The following is a 24,221-nucleotide window of genomic DNA, read 5'->3' on the forward strand; positions in this document are numbered from 1 at the left end:
TGGGTGACCGGGACTCCAAGACCAGGGCAGGTAACTCCTTCCCTCCCCAGAGACCCCTGACTGCGAATTAGGCTCAGCCACTCCAAATCCACCCCTGTGCTGAGTTTCCAGTCAGCACGTGGTTCTTGCTGCTCCACTCTCCTACGGGCCTCAGTTTCCCATCTTGAGCCTCTTCTCCTCTCCCCATCCTGGAGAGGATACCAGCCTGGCCTGGGTCTGAATCCTCCACTCTGACCACACCCTGACCTCCCCTCTGGAGGACCCTCCCCTCTGGAGGCTTCGATGCTAATACACTGCCTTCATAGCCTGTCGCCCCACCCATGTCGGCACCACCGATGCCAAGAGAAGCCAATGTTAGTTTTCTCCCTTCCAGATTGACCTTTTCCATCAATACGACATCATTTAATACTTGTTTATATTCAATCGAGATCATACAATGGAGAGCAGTGGTTAAAGCCGGGGGCTCTGGAGTCAGACTGCCTGGGTTCAAATCTCTTGCCTATTATTTACTACCTACTTACCCTCTATAAGCCAACATTTCTTCATCTATAAAATGGGAAAAAAAATGTGAGGCTTACAGAAACAGATATTCTGAGCTCAGGATATAGCATCGGCTCAACAAATACAGGCCACCACTATTTAATTTAGTACGTTCTGGAACTCCTTCTTACATCTTCTTCTGATGTACATACACACTCAACTGCTTCATGAAAATGAATTTTCCTTCCTCCAAAATATTAGAAGTTCTACAGTGTAAGCTCCTTGAGGACACACATTGTGACCACCTGTCTAGCACATAGGTGATCAATAAACACATTTTATTAAAAGAAGGTTTTTTATGTTTTATTTATTTTTGAGTGAAAGCAAGAGACAGACAGAGACAGAGCTCGAGTGGAGGAGGGGCAGAGAGAGAGGGAGACACAGAATCCGAAGCAGGCTCCAGGCTCTGAGCTGTCAGCACAGAGCCCCATGTGGGGCTCGAACTCCCGAGCTGTGAGATCGTGACCTGAGCCGAAGTCGGACGCTCAACCGACTGAACCACCCAGGTGCCCGTCAACAACCACATTTTATTTTTATTTTTTTTATTTATTTATTTTTTCAACATTTATTTATTTTTGGGACAGAGAGAGACAGAGCATGAACAGGGGAGGGGCAGAGAGAGAGAGGGAGACACAGAATCGGAAACAGGCTCCAGGCTCTGAGCCATCAGCCCAGAGCCCGACGCGGGGCTCGAACTCACAGACCGCGAGATCGTGACCTGGCTGAAGTCGGACGCTTAACCGACTGCGCCACCCAGGCGCCCCAACAACCACATTTTAAACGCACGGGTACATGAACAATTGCAAGTGAATCCCACAGCGCCTCGCATGTGCTACGCCCATAGAAGCTACTCCACAAGGTCTATATTAAACTTAATTTCACTTTTAGAGGCAAGGTCTCTGCAAGAGTCAGTGTGGATTACCTGTGAGAAATTAAAACTCATATTCAGAGGTGGAGGAGGATAAGAAGAGGTGGTACAAGGAAGAAAAAGTAAGAACCACGTGAACGTAAATCCCCCAAGAGCAGGAGACGTGGCTTCGTAGGGCATATTTCCACCCTAGAGAGACAAGCACACTGCAAGGAATAGCACATATTACAGCCACACCGTATCATCGATCTTCACATCCTTTCTCTGAGAACAGGAAAGAGAGGGCAGCCACCTCTTCTCACAGCAGGTGGAGGCACCAGATAGAAGACTGTTTAAGAAAAGGAAGGAAAAGAGGTGAGTGCCGGGTGACAGGGCCAACCGTCTGAGACAGACCAGCCTTCAGAGCTGAAAACACTTCTCATCCAAAGGGCAAACCCAGGATTTTGAGTTCATTTCCCTCTTTTGGTGGTACCTTTCCTTAATGCAGCCCCTCCCAGTAAATGACAGCACGTATGGGTAGGTCAGGTGAAGAGACTGAGGATACGGTCGTGACACTGTGAGGGCAGCAGGCCCAAACCGTGATTGCACCAGGAACCCCATGTCCTAAATACTGTGTCCTTGGACGAGCAAATGCATACATTAAAAGACAAATGTCTCAAGTAGCATCCTACTGCTGCTTGAAGAACAAAACCAAAACTCCTATGCCTGGTGTGGAAGACCCCAGAGATTCAGGCCACGGGGTCTTTTAGGTCTTGTGTCCCACAGGTTCCTGCATCCTTCTGTTCCAGGCAATTCAATGATGTGGGGTCTCCTATAATAGACGCCCTGGAATTTTCTGGCAACCCACTATACTTTTGCCTATGCTGGCCCCTCTGCTTAGAACACTCACTCCTCTGTTTTCATGTGTCTCATCCCTCAATGGTTGGCTGAAATGCCATCTCTGTCTATCAATCCATCCATCAATCAAAGCCCTAACCAACCACACTGATTAAGTGTTTTTAGCTGCCAGGCATTGGGCTTAAATAAACAGGAATGACTAAGACAAGTCTGCAGGCACAGAGAGCCTCTCCGGGTTTGTGTACTTTCTGGTACTTCTCCTATGTTAGTACTTTTTTTTATCTTAGTACTTTTTTTTATCTTATATTCTTACTTGTGTACTTATGTATAAGATTCTTGAGATTGACAGAGACACATGTGTTTGATTCGTCTGTGTCCTCCTCTTTGTACCCGTGAAGCTCAATATAATGGTGTCTACTGGGTCAATCCCAGCTCAGCATCATGAAGCCTAAGGTCGTGTCTGCACCATTCACATCTCCTGTCTACAGTGCCTGGCAAACAGGAAGCACTCGATACATAGGTGACGTGGGAAGATGCATTGAGAGAAAGTTCTCAGTGGCTTCTCTGCTAGGAAGAAGCCTTCATTTGAGGCCAACACAAGACCCGAACTGGAAACGCAGATTTACATATCCACGTGACAAGGAACGACACTGGTGTATGCCAGAGCATGAGAAATCCCTCCTGTGATCAATACTACTCCATTCCCTATGAACCCAAATCGAGAAGATTCTGTTCGAAGCCACATGTTAAAAAAAAAAAACATTCCAGGATCAACAAAATACCTTTCTCCAAAGAAAGAAGGGTCATTCACACAGCAGCACTAAAGACATTGCCTGGGCTTTTGGTTATTTTCAGCCAGTTCCTTTAACCACATGGTGTCAAAGGTCAAAAGGAATGGGGAGACACAATGCAGGAAACCAGGATGCAGTGACTTTTTTATAACATAAAAGAAATTTTAAAGTCATTGCCTGGATCGCCACTCAGCAATAAAAAGGAACACACTATTGACCCATAAAAGGACTTGGATGAATTTCCAGAGAATTATGTTGCGTTAAAAAGGCCAATCCCAAAAGGACTCATTTTGGATGATTCCATTTAATTTTTTTTTTCAACGTTTTTTATTTATTTTTGGGACAGAGAGAGACAGAGCATGAACGGGGGAGGGGCAGAGAGAGAGGGAGACACAGAATCGGAAACAGGCTCCAGGCTCCGAGCCATCAGCCCAGAGCCTGACGCGGGGCTCGAACTCACGGACCGGGAGATCGTGACCTGGCTGAAGTCAGACGCTTAACCGACTGCGCCACCCAGGCGCCCTTGGATGATTCCATTTAAATAGACTCCTTGAAATGATAAAATTATAGAAACGGAGAACAGATTAGTAGATGCCAGGGATCAGAAAGGGGGAGTGGCAGGGAGGAGGGAAGGGAGTGTGGCGATAGAGCTGTTCTGTCCCTTGACTGTTGTCACTGTCAATATCCTGGTTGTGATATTGTGTTATGGGTTTTGCAAGATGTTACTGTTGGGGGAAAGTGGGCAAAAGATATCGAGGGTCTCTCTTGTTTTCATACAAGTACATGTGAATCTACAATTCCCTCAAAATAAAAAGTTTAATTTTTTCCCAAAGAGTCTTAAAAAAGAAAAGTTGGAAGACTCACACTTTCCGGTTTCAAAACTTATTACAAAGCTACAGTAATCAAAACAGTGTGACACGGGCATAAAGACAGACCTACAGACTAGTGGAACAGAACAGATAGCCCAGAAGGAAACCCTTGCATATCTGGCCAGATGGTTTTTGATAAGGGAGCCAAGACCATTAAATAGGAAAAGGACAGTCTTTTCAACAAATGGTGTTGGGAGAACTGGATATCCACATGGGAAAGAATGAAGTTGGACCTTTACCTTATGCCATATATGAAAATTAACTCAAAATGGATCAAACACCTAAATGTAAGAATTAAAACTATATAGCTCTTGGGGCTCCTGGGTGGCCCAGTCGGTTGATTGTCCAACTCTGGGTTTTGGCTCAGCTTGTGATCTCATGGTTGGTGGGATCAAACCCCACGTTGGACTCTGCACTGGGCATGAGGTCTGCTTGAGATTCTCTCTCCCTCTGCCTCTGCACCTCCCCTGCCCTTTCTTTCTCAAAATAAATAAACATCAAAAAAAAAAAAAACCCCACCAAAAACCTATAAAATTCTTAGAGGAAAATATGGGAGAAAAGCTTCATGACAATGGATTTGGCAATGGTTTCTTGGATGGGACACTGAAAGCACAGATTAAAAAAAGAGAGAGAGGGGCGCCTGGGTGGCGCAGTCGGTGAAGCGTCCGACTTCAGCCAGGTCACGATCTCGCGGTCCGGGAGTTCGAGCCCCGTGTCGGGCTCTGGGCTGATGGCTCGGAGCCTGGAGCCTGTTTCCGATTCTGTGTCTCCCTCTCTCTGCCCCTCCCCCGTTCATGCTCTGTCTCTCTCTGTCCCAAAAATAATAAATAAACGTTAAAAAAAAATAAAAAATAAAATAAAAAAAGAGAGAGAGATAAACTGGACTTCATCAAAATTAAGAACTTCTGTGCATCAAAGGATACTATCAACAGAGTGAAAAGGCAACCTATGGAATGGGAGAAAATATTTGCAAGTCATGTGTCTGACAAGATGTTGATATCCAGAATATACAAAGAACTCCTATAACTCAATAACAACAACAAAAAACAAGCCACCTGATTAAAAAATGGGCAAAGGACCTGAACAGACGTTTCTCCAAAGAAGATACACAGATGGCCAACAAGCACATTGTAAGATGCTCAACATCACTAATCTTTAGGGAATACAAATCAAAACCACAATGAAATACCACCTTATATCACTTACAATGGCTACCATTAAAACAACAACAACAGTAACACAAAAATAACAAGAGCTGAGAGGATTTGGAGAAATTGGAATGCTTGCACACTGTTGGTGGGACTCTAAAATCGCAGACTACTATGAAAAACTGCATGGCATTCCCCTCCAAAATTAAAAATAGAATTACCTTATGATTCAGCAATTCCCCTTTTGGATATATACCCAGAAGAATTGAAAGCAGCCTTCAAGAGATATATGTACACCTATGTTTACTGCAGCATTATTTACAATAGCCAAAAGATAGAGGCAACCCAAGTGTCCATCCACAGATGAATGGAAAAACAAAATGTACTATATACACACAGTGGAATATTTTTCAGCCTTAAAAATAAGGAAATTCTGACCCATGCTGATATGGATGAACCTGGAGGACATTATGTTAAATGAAATAAGCCAATGACCAAAAGAAAAATCCTGTATGATTCTACTTACATGAAGTCCCTAGTGTAATCAAATTCATAGAGAGAGGAAGTAGAATGGTGGTTGCCAGGGGCTGGGGGTGGGGGAAGAGAAAATGGGAAGTTATTTTTTAATGGGTATGAGGTTTCAGTTTTGCAAGATGAAATATGTTCTGGGGATGGTTGGTGGTGATGGTCGCACAACTGTGTGAAGGTATTTAACACTACTGAGCTGTACGCTTAAAAGTGGCAAAGATGGGGGGGCGCCTGGGTGGCTTGGTCGGTTAAGCGTCCGACTTCGGCTCAGGTCATGATCTCGCGGTCCATGAGTTCAAGCCCCGCGTCGGGCTCTGTGCTGACAGCTCAGAGCCTGGAGCCTGCTTCAGATTCTGTGTCTCCCTCTCTCTCTGCTCCTCCCTGTTCATGCTCTTTCTCTGTCTCAAAAATAAATAAACGTCAAAAAAAAAAAAAAAAGGTGGAAAAGATGTAAACTGTGTTAGGTGTGCTTTACTAAAATCGAAAAAAAAAAGCCAACTAAAATGACAACAAAGGATAAATTTAATTTTTTAAAAAAGCCACCGCCTCCTTTATCCAAATACCTGTCACTACGCCTTTGTTTTATAAGCCAATGGTAAGAGAAGAGAAGCCCACCCCTTAATAAAACCTCAAAGACTTTTCAAATCTGGAGATATTGGCACACCGAACCTTTCTAATGCCTTTAATTAACTTCATAATCCATCATGATTCACGTTCCCTCTGCCTGTTAGTTATTCACCTAAAGTTACCATCAACTTTTTGGTAGTGATGAAAAATGTGCTACTTATCTATATTGGCACTTGACCTTAAATAACAGCAAATGGATACATCGAAGCCATAGATTAGTCACGAAATAGAAAACCAAGCCTTTTTTAGAGAAAGAAATGTTGTTTTTAATTTGTCTCCTCCTGCTAGACCTCCCGATTAATAAGATCGAGAACTTACCCTTTCTTGTTTGTCACCACATAGCACATGCTCAATTAACTTCTGTCAACTCACTGAAGCCAGTCATTCTAAGCATGGCCACTATTTTCTGCCCAGAAACGTTTACATGGTCATGTCCTTTTTTTCCCAAACATGTCTGTTGGTGGAACCTGGTGATTTACTATGATGAAAATAAGAGGAATTTCCAAGGAAATTTCATGGAAAATATCTTTCCATGAAAAAAATTCAGGGGGAACTGGGGGGAGATGTGGGTGTGTGTATATATGTATGTACATATGGATGTATGGATATATATATATACGGTTGATACATGCATATATATGTATACACACACACACATATGGCAACAACTCTTTGTTTTGGCACTATTAACTCTGGGTTAGATCATCTCTATAATGTAAAGATGGGCAATCTGAATGAGGTTAGTTTGTATACATAGACTCCCCTCACCCCACATAACCCCCAGGAATACAATTGTAATACGTGGTTCGAATCGAAGCCCCCTCAGTGCTATGTGTTATATGCTTCCTTCTAACTCCTCCTGAGTGAGCCACAAAGTCACCTTTAAAATTTCACTCCTCCTGGAACAATATCATTTTTCATAATTATAGAATTTTAATTTCTTTTATGTGAGTGTGCAGCCTTTGATGTATTGAGCCAATTAAGGGAAACTTGGTTAAAAATCAAAAGTAGAAAAGGGAATTTTTGTAGAAAGTCAAACAGGGAATTTTTAAAAGGAACCCAGAGCAGTGAGGAGCTGTTATTGTCATCTAAAGGGGATTTTTTTCCCTACGATCAGCACAAAACTAGGGTCTGACCTGCAAGCCCGGGTTGGCTCTACTACTCCTAATCTCGGTGAATCTTCCTCCTCCCGCAGTCTTGGATGGTGCCCGTTTCTCAACAGCAACTTGACAGTGTTCCTGAAATGAAGAATATCCCTTCAACATCCAAACAGATGGGAAATTTAGAGTTTGAAACAAACACAAAAGACAGACTGGGACTGGGTGGTCACAAACACTTATTTCTGGTTCAACCTTGTAATACCAAAAATGGCACTTTACCTGGTTTGTCTTGTAATCAGATGGGTCACAAGCTGTGAAGGGGTGGATACACTTTCTCTCACTTTTACACCAAGCACAGTCAGTTCCAATACACGCTGGGCATCTGGCAACACGGAAAGCCAACTTAATTCCAAATCTTTAGGAAAATGTTCATGCCCTAGAATTTCCCTCCGTGATGCAGGGTGCAAGCATTTAAAAGAAGAAAGAAGAAGAAAAAAATCCCTGGACAGAGTAGGATGAACCCAGGGGAGGGAGGACAGTCCTTTGAGGATAGAGCACCGGCTTTGTGCCCTGCTCTGGGCAGCCCTCAGGGCTGATGGACTGTCTTGACACCTTTGGGGATGTTGCCATGGAAACCTGAAGCCAGGGTCACCCGCTGTGCTGGTGGATAACAGGAACCCACTGGCTCTGTTTCTGAATCCAGTTCTGCCATTTGTCTGCCCTCAGGTAAGTTTCCCCTCTGGAGACTCACCTTCCCCGCCCTGCCCTCACTCCCTAGAGCTGTAACTAACACCCCCACTGCCTGGAAGGTGCGAGACCAAAAGTGTCACCTGGCAAGCGGAGGGAATGGGGTGCCAGTGTTTGCTTTTTAACCAAATTAAGGAAGAACTGTGTCTACTCATCAAATAACCTATCATGTGAGGATAACAGTAGAGGACTTGAAAAGCATGTTGTAGGAAAATCAGAGTTGAAGGAACAATAAAAACAGACTCTGAGGTTGGTCTGGAAACACAGCCATGGGAGGCCAGGGGAGACCTGGCCTGGGACAGTGAGAGGGCCAGTGTAGGGAGAGGAGACACCATTCATATTTCACAGATTCTTCAAGAAATGTCAAAGCATTCGGAGCTTCTGACCTATAGAAACTGCAGACTCATTGGAGTGTTTATCCAGGCACCTAAGTGAGCTAGAAGCAGGCTTGTGATTTGCATTCCCATCGCGGCCCCTTAGGTGCGAGTATACTAAGTGTAATGTACTAAGTGTTGTACTAAGGGACCAGATACTCAAGGAAAGGGCACACTCACCCTCTGGGGAGCTGTGGGTCTGAGGTCTGGTTCTTAATTACCTAACTGTGGGCCCCAGGGCAAGTCACTTCCTTCCGCCTGGCCTCTACACTGGGGATGGGGGACCCGCTTTACGTTTCAACTCTCTTTGAACTATACATTTTTTTGTTAACTCTCCCCCTCTTTTCCTATTTTCACAGACTTCTGAGGCTTTCTGTATCAAGTTTGCTCGCTCCCCACCTCCCCCCGCTACATTCATTCAGTTTATTTGTTAGAAACAACTGAACTCAGTCCCTCTTTCAGAGTACCCCAGGGTAAAGATGAGGTCCAGAGGCCCCTGTTTGGATAGCTGTAGAGTGGCCCTCCAACCCAGTTTTAAGTCTGAGTTCATTTTCCCCACGGCAGCAGTGGTTCCCAGGCCAAAAGAAACATCCAAGACCCACATGGTTGGTCAATCAAACCACTGAACGAGCTATAGAATCACTAATAACACGGCTTCCCGTTGTTTCCATGGGAACCTCCATCCCACCTTTCGACTGGAAAATCATGCATCTGAGAAACACATTTCCTCCCTGTCTTGTCTCTGCTTGAGAAGCAAGGAGTGAGGCATGGCCCTAAATCAGAGGTACACAGCCCAACAGGGCAAAAGGTGGCACGAAAAGGTGGGGGAACAGAGCTAACATGCTCTTTTTCATTTTAAATGTTTTATTTATTTTTGAGAGAGAGCGAGCGAGGGGGGAAGGGACAGAGATCATGACCCGACCGAAGTTAGATGCTCAATGGACTGAGCCACCCAGGTGCCCCAAACGTGTTCTTTCGATGAAAGAGAGTTCATCTTGACCTTCTCCTTGATGATTTCCCTGGTCTCATGCTCACACCCTCTCCCCTGACTCAAATTCCCAAAGCCATTCGGCTCAGGGGGGAACATAGCACCCCTTCTGCTATATTTTCTTCAGAGTGCCTGTCCGTCTGGGGAAAACGCATTTCCCTGTCGGTAGCAACACTTAAGCACAGTTGTTTGCTCCTTAGCTACTCCACCTTACTTATTAGGGCTTGAACGAGCCGGCTTATTAGCTCAGGGGCCCTCCAATCTCCCCCTTCTATCTCCCATCAGGCCATGCTCCAAAAGGCACTTTAGAAAGTTCTACTCCGCAAAAGAGTTCTTTAGGAAATGGAGGCGTAAAGCATATAAATAAATTAAAACCAATGAGAGAATACTTAAATTTCAAATAAAATCTTACTCTCTGAATGATGAGCAGTTGGTAAAGTTGAATCTTTTTGATAAATGCCAAGAACCGGAGGAGAACGTCACGTTGACGGCTAAAACATCTGGAGCGAAGGGGGAAAAGAATGTCAATTATGGTGGCGTCCCACTATCGTCAAGCAAAGCTGTAAATGCAAACAATAAATATTTTTGCCTCCTTTGCATAGAGGGTGGGGGGGGTGCCAGCTGTTTGCTAACATTTCAATCAGTATGTGGTTCCTTCCCGTGGGCCATTCACGTCAGGCAGCCCAAGCGCACAGCACAAGCCTCCAAACAGACCCGGGCCCACCTTGTGTTCCAAGCCTCCCACGGATAATCACTAGGAAAAAAGCCATTTTACAGCCCATTTACATCTCATACTCTCCCCGGGATCACTATCTCAGCTTGCAATTGGCCACAGCATAAGAATAAAACAAGTCACCAAGCAAGAACTGCCTACAGCACGATAACCAGAAATGTTAGAGAGCAAATCCTGTACCTTCAGCAAAATCCACGCTACCAACCTTTGCCTAACAAACCCTAAGCGTGGTTCCCATGGGCTGGGATCCATGATCCGCTTAGAGTCAACTGTCACCAGATCAACCATCAGAGTTGTCTTATTTGCTTTTGAAAACGTACTCATTGGCTAGAACACCCTCAAAAGGATAGAGAGACAAGAAAGATAAAAACCGTGCTGAATCAGCATTAGAGAAACGTCCTATTTCCTGCAGGTCTTTAACTTACATATTCTATCCAAGGTGGTTCCCAAACCCAGCTGTGTATCAGAATCACTTGAGAAATTGATGAAAATAGAGATTCCAGAGCCACGCTTCTAGAGGTTCTGACGTAACACACCTGGGGAGCACCTGGGACTCTGTGGTTGGCAATGTTCCCCATGACATGATCGGTAGACAGCCAGGTTTGGGTGCCGCAGCCTGGACAGCACCTCTCAAAGCCTACTGCACCCAAGCACAGCGCTCAGTGAGGTTTTCACTGCCCTCCATTTTGGGACAATATCGTCTTCCTTTTATGAGTTAATGGAGACCAAGGACGATACTTTAAAAATGAAGGCTTTCCTTGATAAAATAAGAAGTGGCCTAAGTTTGTTGGCACCCTTACTTTCCTCACTGAAATTTTATTAGTGTGTGATTCCCAAAGTCTGGGAAGATACTTCTCTACGGCAGTAAAATTCATGCTAAAAGCCAGGATGCCACATCGAATTCTGCTCACATTAAGTGATTACATGTGAAGTGTGATAACCCTCTGTTGTAAAGACAAGGAGGTTTGGAGGGTTGGCATGACCTCTCAGCAAGAGCATTTGCACAGCCACTTGTAAATGTTGGTAGAATGGACATATGGACAGTAAGCCCGAGAGACTCCCAGCGAAAATACGTTCCAGTGTTCCATGATGAACACCAGGAAAAGTTGTAATTTTCTTCGTGTCAGCTACGCACAAAACACTACTGGGAAATATCAGAAGGAAACTAATATATTTGATCTCTGCTCTGGTAGCATTTGCAGTTATTCAGGAAGACACAGAATGGATTAGGTGAAAAAAAAAAAAACAAAACCCAACAATGATAGGACAGACGAGGAAACATCCCGCGAGAGTGGTCTGAGTTCCATGCAGCACCTGGCTACCAAGATGGGGGTGACTGTGGGCACCTCAGAGGGTGCGAGAAATACCCTGGATTGTTACGAAGGAGGTGACATTCCCTCCCGTGTTTCAAAGCAGAAGGGCAATAGGACTTGATGAAAGGGGCGAGGGCAGAGACAGAGGTTTGGCAATGACCACTGACCGGCTGAGCGCAAGAGGCGGGAAGTGAGTTTGTTTGCCGGCTCAGAACATGCAAGGCATTCAAAGAAAAGGGCAGGCAAAGGTCGAGTGCGACTGATGGAGGCCCTAAAAGCAACCAACTTAGCTTCACCGGGTGATCTCCGATACTTGGAAAGCAGATTTTACACGTGAGCAAGAGCTGCATTTTAATGAGCAAAATTAACTAGAAGCATACCCCAAAGGCTGCACGGTGTAAACAAAGAAAAGTGGAGAATTGGAATCATTTTCCAAGCAATTCAATCCCAAACCAGCACCGTGAGCCCAGTGGCTGAGATTTGTAAGCTTGGGTCTCTGGCCTGGCCCACTAAACTCCCTCTGGAGGGACTGGGGATTAACTGAGTGACATCAAGCTCTCCCCTCCACTGTGATGTTCACCCATTTTAGGAGACCTGCACCAATAACGTGACCTTACTTCTAGTGTTTCTTGCCCACAGGGATTCATGAATCCTCAGTGTGTCCACTTTAGCCCCCCACCATCTCTGGAATCTACCAATTTCTCTACACCCCCGCTTGACTCTGTGCCAGCCCTCACTGTCACCCTGACCCGGATCACTGCAACAGCTTTTCTTCTATCTGCTTTTTCAGAACCCTCTCCTTCCCTCCTCCAGCCATCCTCCACTTTGGCCATTCAACAAAAATTTATTGATTATAAATGATTAATTTGTGCCAGACACTCTAAACCTTCTTTGCTATCCATTTTCTTTTAATTTTTTAAATGTTTTTTTTTTTTTTGAGAGAGAGAGAGAGAGAGAGAGAGAGAGAGAGAGAGAGATCAAGCACACAAGCAGGGGAGGGGCAGAGAGAGAGGGAGACAGAGAATCCCAAGCAGGCTCTGCACTCTGAGCACAGAGCCCAACACGGGGCTCAATCTCTCAAACCATAAGATCATAACCTGAGCCAAAATCAAGAGCTGGACACTTAACCAATTGAGCCATCCAGGCACCCTGGTATCCATTTTCTATCACTCTGCTCTCTACCTCTCCCTACCCCATTTGCCTTAACCATATAGAGCCTCTTTTGGCTCCTCAAACAAAGCCTTTTCTCTCTTTCTAACCATCACACTAGTTGGTCTCTGCCTGGAATACTCTTCCCCCTTTCCTTTGGCTCAACTCTACTCATCTTCCAGGAAGCTTTCCTTGTCCCCTCAGGGACCCTCCAGGTTCAGTTAGGTGCCTTTTCCTGTGCTTCCCATGGTTCTGTACGTCCCCTGCATTTACACACTACGCTGTAATGAGCCCTTTGTCTGTCTTTACTCCAATAGGCTACAAATACTGTGAGTAAGGGCCACGTCTATCTTGTTTGGTCACTGTATCCCTGGCACCCAGCACAGTGCCCGGTGCATCGTAGATATTCAATAAATACTTCCTTTCTGCGTGAATGCAATCATCTTAAGATGATAGAACATTGGTTGTTCTCTTTTCTCATCTCACCAAGGGCATTCCCAGCCTCTCAGATCTCTGAATTATCTGAACCATTTGGGTAGGGTCAGTCCAATGGTCTCCAGCTTCTCCACTCTCCCATCCAGCATACCCTGCTCTGTCATTCTCCAGTCACACGTCAGAGTGGGATCCTGGAATCATGGGATGAGGTAGGGCAGAGGTGAGCAAAACCGAGGGGAGAGCAGGAGGTAAGCAGACAGCGAGTCTAAAGGGTGGGAATGTATAAATCCCCTGACATTCAACTTGCTTCCTGGGCAATCTGAACTCAGGAGGTTCTCTTGCCTTCCTCACTTTCAAACAAAAAAAGAGCAGAGTCCACTTACCTTTGTAGGTTGCTCTGGTGGGCATGTTGCAGGTACAGACCCTGCCCGGCGGACTTCTACCCTTGCAGAGCTCCCTACCCGTGTCCAAGTTCTTCACCACGCACTTCCACTCCGACCGTCTCGGAGGGAGGCTTCCGACCACAGTCACTGTAGTCTGTGTGGGGAAGAAGATAATTCAGGAACCACATCATTGTTCTTGCTCCCTCTCCATCCATCCTAGAGCTTCAAGTGAACTCGCCTTCTGACATGCCAGAGAAAGAGAATCTCTCAGCGGATGTAAAGAAAGAGACGCTTTATCGACTCTTTGATTTGCCCTTTAGTGAATCACCTATTCCTATGCTTGGACCACTTTTTGGCTCTGTGTATATTTTTCTTATCATTTTTAAGAGCTCTCTGTATAAGATATTAATCCTTATCTGTCTTATTTCTGACACATGTTTTCTCCTAATCTACTGTTTGTCTTGCAACTTGTATGTGTGGTATCTTTTACCCCGCGTGACATGTTTTTATGTAATCAAAGCAGGGTTTTTGTCTTGGTTATAAAGTTATTCTCAAATTTTAGCTTGTAGACAAATATGAAATTGTTTCGCCATCTTTGTTTTGTTTGTTAAACTTATATATGTAATCTCTCTGGAATTTATTTTTGTGTATAGTATGAGGTAAGGGTCCAAACTTTATTTTCATCCAGATGGTTAATCAGCTATGTCATAACCATTTACTTTAAAAAATACCCTCCTTTTCCCACTGAACTGAAATACCACTTTTGTCATATATTAAATTACCCTATATCTGGAATCTATTTCTGAATTCTGCTCTGTTTCAACTATCTATTGATTTACTTCTATTACAATGTCAAGCTTTTACTACTGTGACTTTAAATATATTTAACATCAGAAAAGGCAAACCTTTACTTATTTAGCTTTAATTTCCCAATTTCCTTAGCATCTCCTAGACATTATTCTTCTGCAGAAACCTTAAGATTATTTTATTCAAATGGGGTGAGGAGCTTATGAGTTTAACTGGAATTGTACTAACCATATGCATCAATTTCGGGAGGTCTTATGTATTTGTGGTATTAACTAGTCCCATCCAAACACATGATTTTTTGTTTTTTTAATTTGCTTCTGTTTGGTCCAGGGTTTATTTAAGAGAATACCTTGATTTCCCAGGGACTAAGTTACATTTCTTTATTTCTTCCTGGTAATGTTACTATAGTTAAAGAAGGTGATCTACGAAATCTACTTTTATTTTATTTTTATTTAAAAAAATTTTTTTTAATGTTTATTTATTTTTGAGACAGAGAGAGACAGAGCATGAACAGGGGAGGGTCAGAGAGAGAGGGAGACACAGAATCTGAAACAGGCTCCGGGCTCCAAGCTGTCAGCACAGAGCCCGACGTGGGGCTCGAACTCACGGAACGCGAGATCATGACCTGGGCTGAAGTCGGACGCTCAACCGACTGAGCCACCCAGGTGCCCCCGAAATCTACTTTTAACACTAAGGTTTTATTTGTGATCAAACTTACGATTAAAGTTTTGGGGCAGGAGGCTGTGTGTGTGTGCACACAAATGGACACAAAAAGAAAATCTTGAAATTTCCCCTAAAGCAACTTTTTCCCAAATGAATTATCTAAAGAAACAAGGCAGCCAGTTCTCATGTTGAAACAGGAAAATCATCCCACCACAAGAAAGAAAATACTAATTACACAATGTGATAGAGGTGTTAATGTTATGGTGGTAATCATACGGCAATACATCAATGTATCAAACCAACCCGTTGTACATCTTAAACTTACACGATGTCGCATGCGATTATATTTCAGTTAAAAAAAAGAAAAGAAAATGAAGGTCAGGAAAAAAAGGAATTTAAAGGAATTAATAGGCCAATGGTGGACCCTTTTTGCGTCAGGTGCAGGAAAGGGATCTGGTGGAAAGGTGAGCTAGCTAAGCATTAGGAAGATGGGAGCAGAGGAATTGGAAACCCTACTGCCTACCATGAAGAGCTATACTTCCGGACAGCCTGGGAGATGTCCATCTTCTGTTATACTTCTGACCTTCACCCAGACTTTCCGTACGGTCAGCTCAAACTCTGCTGTCTTGTCTTCAAATAAGCTTGCTATGTCTGTTTTAGTCCTGGCTAAAACAGACTGCCATCTTGCTATTTTCAAAACATTCTGTTTCTCAGCCATACAGTCTTGCTGGAGAAGGCAAGTTCAGCTTCAACTGAACTAAAGTCCAACTACCTCTAGCAGACCTGAGCACGGGGACAAACCCCAATCCACTCCCACTAGCTCACCTGTAGCAAATGGCTGAGCTCTTATTCATGGTGCCTTCTTCAGCCCAGCATTTATTTTTTTTATTTTTTATTTTTTTTCAACGTTTATTTATTTTTGGGACAGAGAGAGACAGAGCATGAATGGGGGAGGGGCAGAGAGAGAGAGGGAGACACAGAATCGGAAACAGGCTCCAGGCTCTGAGCCATCAGCCCAGAGCCTGACGCGGGGCTCGAACTCACTGACCGCGAGATCGTGACCTGGCTGAAGTCGGACGCTTAACAGACTGCGCCACCCAGGCGCCCCTTCAGCCCAGCATTTATATCCGCTCACACATCTTAGCATACGGTCACATCACCTACTATCCTGTATACATATAGGCCTTAAATTCATTTAATTGCTCAAACACTACAACAGAATCAGAATTTTTTTTTGAAATCAGTTTCTCACCAGATTTAAAATTTCACATTTCCTTCCAGTTCTCACATAGTTTTTAGGTAACAGTAACCATCGCCTTTATTTATTCCATATTTATCAAGCTCTTAACATGTGCTGAATGTTGCATGTGTTGAATACTTTAGTGAACCAAACAGCTATAGTTACCCTGCCCTCAAAGAGCTTATAGTCTAGCAGAAATGTGACATTTCAGAAACCAGAGGGCCACAGGGTATGAAGAGATCATCAACAGACGATAGAAGCCCGGACCAAGATGGTACAGTGGAGACGGAAACCAATGACCGATTCAAGATATCCTTTAGAAGTCGCGTGGGGCGGGACTGGAATTAGAGCATGTGGATAGGGAGGATTTTGGTTAGAAAAATGGAGGGAAGTACCCTGTACTGAAATGGAACACACAGAGGCAGGGACAGACTTTGGGTGGAAAGTGTAAGCTTTCAATTTTGGATGCGTTTAGTTCAAGACACTTGTATAATGATGAAGAGGTGTGTCAAGTTAGATATGGGCCTGAAGCTCAGAGGAGCAATCTGGGCTAAAGATAAAGGAGGCAAGAACATAGAGATGATATATAAAGCCATGGGAATGGATAAAATTATCTACAAATATAGAGCTAAAGACAGGAACAACCCAAATGGGGTCTGAACTCCAGTATTTAGAGTTAGGGAGAGAAGAAGCCAGCAAGGGAGGCTGAGGCATGGCCAGAGAGAAGGAAGAGACCATGGATGGGGTAGGCCGGGGGGGGGGGGGGGAGAGGGCAATGGAAGTGGGCATTTCAAGAACGCAGCCAACAGACCAAGTAAGATGAGGACTTACAGCATCTACCGAATGGCTACAAGCAGTTCACTGGTGACCCCAGCAGGAACAGTCTCAGGGGAATATTGGGACAGAAGCCAGGTTGGAGTTGATCTTGAAAACAGCAAGTTTTTTCAAATGTAGTGAAAGAAGAGGATAGTCAGGGAGGTGAAGGTATTTTTGTGTGAGTGCGGGTTCCAGGCAAGTACAGAGAAATAGCTGATGCCTCGGCTTAATAAAGCCAACTTGGGAATCCTTATCAGGCGGACAGCTCCTTCTCCAGAAAAGCTGGATAAAGAGGGAAGGAAGACACAGAGTCAGGTGAGACAGAGAGTTTGAATGTCAATTAGCTAGTAACATCCATGGGGCCAGAGAGCTCACTGCATTCTAGCAGGTTAACAGACCTTATTTTATTTAACCACTCCCCTTACTGCCAAAGAGATCGGTTCTTTCCAGGGTTCTCAGTCTACAAAAGCTACCGCAATGGCCTCTGCATTCTTTTGGTTTTCCTTCTTTCAAGTTACTTCTTCAGAATTTGAAGACTGGAATTAGTGCTTCAAGCAGAATGATTATACTTATGCCTTTGGAAACATCACAGCAAATTGCTCTCCAAAAAGGCTGTGCTAATTGGCATGGCCAACACTAGGTGTTAGCATATCTTATCATTTTAATTTGTATTTATTTGATAACTAGTGAAGTTGAACATATTTCCTTAACTATGCCTAACTCCCTAAACCTCCTCTTGTGAGAATATATGCTTCTTTCTGCCCACTTTTTTGGTGTCTTGGAGTTTGTTCTTTTTTTTTAACTTCTCCTAGCTTTAATATCTTACAATTAATATTTTGCCTATTGCAAATGTTTTCCTGAAGTGTGTGCGTTAGTTATCTTTTTTATTGTATGGATTTTTTTTAAACGTCAAGTATATGAATATTTTTCTTTTGTTATTACATACTACATTGCTTCAGAGCTAAGAAAATTTTATTTCCAATTATCGGGTACTCCATTCTACTTTCTGGGTTTTTTTGTTTTGGCTTTTTATGTGGATTTTTTAGTTTAAAATTTACTTTTGTATTTAATGTAAAATGTGAATTATGTTTCCATATTTGAAGTCTATTATTTTAGTGCCTTTTGGGAAAAGTTCTTTTATTTCCTCTTATTTTATGATACCTGATCTTTACAATTTTTACATTTATTTCTGAGCTTTCTTGTCTATTCCTAGGATCTCCAGTCCTTTTTTTTTTTTTTAAGATTTTTTTTTTTTTTAATTAGAGAGAGAGAGCACACAAGAGCAGGGGGAAGGGGGGGGGGGGGTGGAGAAAGAGAGAGAAAGAGAGTGGGAGGGAGGGAGGGAGAATCTCAATCAGGATCCACGCTCAGCGCAGAGCCCAACATGAGTCTTGATCCCGTGACCCTGGGATCATGACCTAAGCTGAAATCAAGAGTCGGACACTCAACCAACTGAGCCACCCAGGTGCCCCTGTATTCCTACTTTTAAACAGAATCATGGGTTGAGTTATTATTGCTATATATATATTTATACTCATATGGAAATGGTCTAGCTTAAATAAATTTCTGTGTTTTCAAAATACATTTTGGATATTCTTGACCAGTTCATATTATTTCAGTTGACTTTTATATTACTTTTAAGAAAAAGTCTATTCAAATCTTCACTGGGATTACATGAAATCTAGAAACTAGGTTGAGGAAGAAATGACGTTTATGATAACTTCCTGCCCAGCAACATAGTATGTGTCTGGATATATTCAGGATGCTTGTCATATCTTCCAAGAGAATGCTTTGTGTTTTTGTTTTATTTATGCTTATGTTTTTAATTGATGAAGTTAATCATGAATTATCAATAGCCTTGATAGACCACTGTCCCACTATCTAATTATTATTAGAAAGAATTGCTTAGGGGGCACCTGGGTGGCTCAGTTGGTTAAGTGCCTGACTCTTGATTTCAGCTCATGATCTCCTGGTTCGTGGGACTGAGCCCCACATCAGGCTCTGTGCTGACAGCGTGCAGCCTGCTTGGGATCCTCTCTCTTTCCCTCTCTCTCTCCCCCACTCATGAGCATACACACACTCTCTCTCTCAAACTGAATAAAAAAAAAACATTAAAAAAAAAAAAGAAAGTGAGGCAAGCTGTTGCATAGCCCAAATCGCTATTTTTTGGTAGTTGTCTTTAACATGGATCTCCTAGTAAAAGTGATTTTAAAATACAGGGTATATACCTCACTCTTTCAGTTGATGGCTGGGTATTTTGGTTGTTTTTAATGAATGAGATCTTTTATTAATGGACACTAACTCTTTTATCTCGTGTAGTAAAGTTATCGATAGTTGAATGTTTATCAAACATTTGGCACTTTTATTTTACTTTCGTTTGAATCATTTTAAAAGCTACTCTGTTTAGGTTTCAAAGCTACACAACCAGGGAAGATGAGCACATGGTGATCTTTTTTATCTGCTCCGGTCCCATAGTTATTTCTATTACTTGTTTCTTGTATTGCTGCACTAGACGCAACTTTGCACATGATGCTGGTTTTACCAGTGACAGCGGAACTCCCTGTTTTCGTTCTGCTTTATAAAAGAATGTTTCCAGTGTCTCTCCTTTAGGAATCCTGCTGCTGGTGGGAAATGCTTGCATGTCTATATATTTTCTGTTTTTATTAGTACAAGCTGTTTTTATTGAATGTTAAAATCTCTTTAGAGGTATACAAATAGTTTTACATAATGCAAAAATGGGATGTCATACGTGCTTGTTTGTGTTTGTGTATGTGAGAATTTCATTTTTCCCCCCCTACTTGTCTTGGCCTTCCCTCTCCACCACATCATCTGTCATGCCATCAGGAGAGCCCATGTTCACGACCTAGTAGGAATTCTTTTGTATTTTTCTCCATGCTCAAATAATCACATAGAGACATAAACATATATAGATTATGCTATATCAATAGCATATCATATATGCTATATACATCAATAGCATATATTGAGTTTGTGATCAATACAAGATCATGCTACACATACTTTTCTGCATCTTGCTGTTTTTGCTCAACAAAACCTCACGAAATCCCTCCAAGCCAACTGGAATTGCTCCAATTATTTCTTGTTAATGCCGATTCTGTAATGAGGATGAGGATATACAGTCTTCTAATTGTTTTGTGTAAAGAGATGATGCTTCTTGGAAGCAGGGGCTCTGCATTATATCGGGGTCTTTCTGTACTCAGAACGTTAGTAGAATGTTACAAAGGCAAATGATGGGCAGCTAGCAAACACTCTTTGACTTGAGCTATGGACTGACGTCTCTGTAGATAAGGGATCGGGGTATTATTTAAATTAACAAAGGTCTGGGACTTTCATGTAAGTCACAGATGACTGTGACAATAGGACATATTTTGAAATAATATGACTAAGAGATGGCATCACACATCTTATCAACGTTATTAAAATAATCAGTCCAAAGTTGGTTTCAAAGACGAACTTTACTCAGATTACTAAATTCTTATCTCCTTTACCTTGAGAGTGATGGTAGTTGGAGAGCGAGGTAATGGTTGTGTGGGAAGGCTCTACAGGGATTTGGGTAAACCACGGTGGGACTCAGGGTAGAGAAGAAAGCACTAGTGGTTGTTTGGGTGGTAAACATTTTTTGTGATGTTCCAAACTAGGTAGAAATGGCGATTAAGTTATATCAGGGAACCCAAAGATAGGTAAGCAAATTATGCAAGCAGCATTTTTTATTTAACGAACAAGTTGCTTTCCCTTACTACGTTTAGCTGAAGTATCACCCTTAAAATTTTCAAAATGATAAAAAAAAATCTTGGGTAATCCTTTTTTTTTTTAAATGTGTATTTATTTTGAGAGAGACAGAGAGTGTGCTTGTGTGAACGGGGTAGGGGTAGAGAGAGAGAGAGAGAGAGGGAAAGACAGAGTCCCAAGCAGGCTCTGTGCTATCAGTGTAGAGCCCAACATGGGGCTCGATCTCACACCTGAGCCAAATATCAAGAGTCGGACACTTAACTGAAAAGCCACCCAGGCGCCCCAAATCTTGGGTGATCTTAACCATTTATCAGAGTCCTGGGTATATTCAAAGATCATGGCATACATAAATATTTTTTATCATTCTCTATCAGCACCCAAGTTAGCTATTTTTCAGACTGCTAAGAGAAATAAAAATTTGACCACACCTATGCTGAGATGCCTAAGCATCTTTTGCACACAGTTTTTCCACTCTGACTCAGGGCTGGTGGAGGTTTGGATGAAGGCTTTCCAAGTTCTTTTTTCACTGCCCCCCCCCCCCCGCCCACCTGCTGGAAGACAATAGAAAGTGACAACAGCCAAATACCTTTAAATCTGTGAGTTCTGATCAGTTATGACTTGAAAGCTTTATTCTTTTATTATTTATCACTCATTAAATGCTCCGGCTCTCCTTTATTAAATGTTAAATCATCTTAAGTGGTATGGTTCTTGCTATTTGAAATGGCAAAGTGTACAGGAAAAGAGAAAGTGGCCCATTTCCTTGTTAATGTGGCATTCAAATAAAACAGAGTGAGCTCAACAGACAGGTCAACTGACTGCTGATGGGGATTCTGTACAATTATTCATAATACAAGAACTATAATTAGGGAGAAAATGTCTCCTTATAGCACCACTGAGATTACAAGGCAGGAATTCCATTTTCCCATAGGGTATGGATGGCTGTGAATCAGAAAATGCTTGAATATGCCCCTCATTGTTTCCTTCCTCTCATCCGGTGACAGGGCTGAAGAGCTGCCCATGGCAGTATGGCCATAACAAGAGCCCACTGGCTTTCCAGGGGACCCCCCCTTGCAATCGTCCCTGCCCATATTGGTTTCTCGCCCTCTCGACCAATACCGCTCATATAGCCATGCACATACGCTGGCGATCAGGAGAAGCCTGAGCAAATTAGGAAAAGGACCATAAAACAAAATTCTACACTTAAGTCACATTTAAGGAATCTTGTTGACCATGAATTGGAACTTTCTTCTTCTTCTTCTTTTTTTTAATCAGTATATTTTTCTACTACAATGATAGTCCATCTTTTCTTGAGATTCAGCTCATGAGGGTCATCTTCAGCTCTGCAAGATGACAAACTCCATGAGGGCAGGCTCACGCTATGTCTTGTCCTCCGCTATTTCCCTAGCACCTTGCAGGGTGTATAGTATCTGCTGGGCCCTCGGTATTAGTTAACGAAATGAATGGGCTCCCTTACTTCGGCTTACTTAACACTAGGAGGTATTTCGCACACAGCAGGAAGCGAGCATTAGTTGTACAAAGTGAGACAACAGAGACAAATGAAAGTCTTTCCTCTTACCTTATCTTCACTGCTTCGAAATAGGTTAATTTGAGGGCACTTTTTAGCTCCGAATGAAATATCCAGCCAGTTTTCATAGTTGTCTAAAGGTACACAATCTTCTTTGAAGGTACACCTATCAGAAAAAGCAAAAGGCAACAAAACAGCAACCCCACGCATGCATTAGTTCAAAGTTTCTCATACTTGGTTTCAGTGCAGAAGGCCAGGCTTTGTGGAGAGGACTATCGACTTCGAGTGAGAATAGGAACATGATGCTAAAACCATGAAAAGCAACAGGCCAACAACAGAGCGTTTTTCCATCATGTCTATGAGCAGGCAACAACACATTGAAATGTAGACAACACGTTGAACTTAGACTCCCGAGGCACCTCTCACGATGACATCGCCAAATACATCCGAAGCGTATCCTCTTGTGGATTCTAAAATTAAAGAGCTCCCTTCCAGAAAAACCTTGCAAAGCACAGCCCAAGAAGGGGTTTACATATCATATAAATTTTAGGTTTGTGATTTGTTCCCAGAATATCAACCTACCGTGCAAATTTTTATTACAAAAATAATAAAGCTAGCTTGTGCTTCGTTGTATGATAATTAAATATAAATATTTCAAGGGCACAGTCCTCCCAAGAATGTGATAAGCCATTCCATAACCATCTGCTACATGACATTTATTTAGACAGAAACCCAATTATATCAAAAGATATGGGTGCAACACTTTCCAGGGCCACTGTCTCAAGTCTGTCAGCTCACAGGAAGCCCCAGATAAATCTTAAGCTGTAGCCAGGGACAACTCCTTTGATATACATGACCAAGAGCTGAGGGGTGAGACCGGTCCTTTGCTCGATGTCTCAGTCACTCTAGGTCATGCTAACTTGGGAACTCCTATCTCACCAGAAGGGCCGCCGACCAGACGAAAAGAATGAACACCAAGTGTCATGTTAGTCTCAAAGGTGCTAAATTCCACAAACATTCCACTGAATACCATCCAGGCAAGACTAAGACATCTCTGTTATCTAAGCCTCCCCAAGGCCTCAGGTTAAAACGAAGGGGCAGGGGAGAACCAGTGTCAGTAAGTTTGAAAAGAAATGGAAAATGCATGAATCATGAGATCGAAAAGCAACCAAATGATAACCACATTCATCTGTGGGGAGTCCCTGAAAGGACCGGAGTGCAGTGGGGTGTGGTCCCCCAAAAGGTATGTGACTTCACAAGCATTTCAATTCTCCTTCTTCCTCTTCTCTCCTTTTTTAATTCGTAAGAATTTAGGCCCCACGGTTTCGTCTTTGAGCTCTGCGCTAATTTGAATATGACAAAAATAGAACAGGAAGCCAGCGAGTTTCATTAAACATCATCCTCAAGCGCAATGCTTTGAGCAAGTATTGGGGAACCCTGTTTGCTAAGAGCCCATTGGTGTCCAAACTCCCCTACATCCGTGGCAGTTCCTTCTCCAACACCCTGACCGTGGGGATTTTCAACAGCGGTTCTCCTCAGCTATAAATTTATCCGACCCTTGATGGCTAGCTCGTCCGTCACGGACATTAAGTTCAAATTCAACGGCCTGTCGGTGTCACGGGGCGTTTGCCACAGAGGGACAAGTATGGCTGGACTGAAAAACAGAATGATGAGGCTGGTTTCTCTATTTTGTATTTGAGAGAGATTAGGACTGCCAAAAGCTACCTGCCTCTCAGGGGCACTCCAGTTTGCATTAGGCGCTTCCTCTGTCTCTAAGAACAACAAAAACAAAAACAAAAAGCCAGTTCTAGAGAGACCGGAGTACAAATACTGTCGTAGGCTCTTAATGCTGCCTGGAAGTCAAGGCCCAAGGCTGCCAAAAAAACAAGTGTAAAATATTTCATACAAATAGTGCTGCGATTTGCCAATTTGTAGGCACAACACAGTGGTGCCACTGAGTTCTCACTCCCTTTGCTGAACTCCTATAGCG

At 43.0% G+C, this 24,221-nt stretch overlaps 1 protein-coding gene across 2 annotated transcripts in view; it reads right to left on the reverse strand.

Annotated features, from left to right (window-relative positions):
* Positions 1-24,221, reverse strand: part of PLXNC1 (plexin C1) — a 149,650-nt gene that overhangs the window by 69,034 nt on the left and 56,395 nt on the right. For both annotated transcript variants that reach the window (XM_040491228.1, XM_040491227.1), the window contains exons 5-9: positions 22,283-22,397; positions 13,431-13,584; positions 9,830-9,917; positions 7,588-7,690; positions 7,345-7,446 (exon numbers count right to left, since the gene is read on the reverse strand). In XM_040491228.1, the coding sequence (XP_040347162.1) occupies positions 7,345-7,446; positions 7,588-7,690; positions 9,830-9,917; positions 13,431-13,584; positions 22,283-22,397 (562 nt within the window). The remainder of the gene's footprint in view (positions 1-7,344; positions 7,447-7,587; positions 7,691-9,829; positions 9,918-13,430; positions 13,585-22,282; positions 22,398-24,221) is intronic.

This window comes from Herpailurus yagouaroundi, unplaced genomic scaffold (genome assembly GCF_014898765.1).
Source record: "Herpailurus yagouaroundi ecotype Mexico unplaced genomic scaffold, PumYag 182, whole genome shotgun sequence".
In the NCBI taxonomy this organism is placed as follows: Eukaryota; Metazoa; Chordata; class Mammalia; order Carnivora; family Felidae; genus Herpailurus; species Herpailurus yagouaroundi.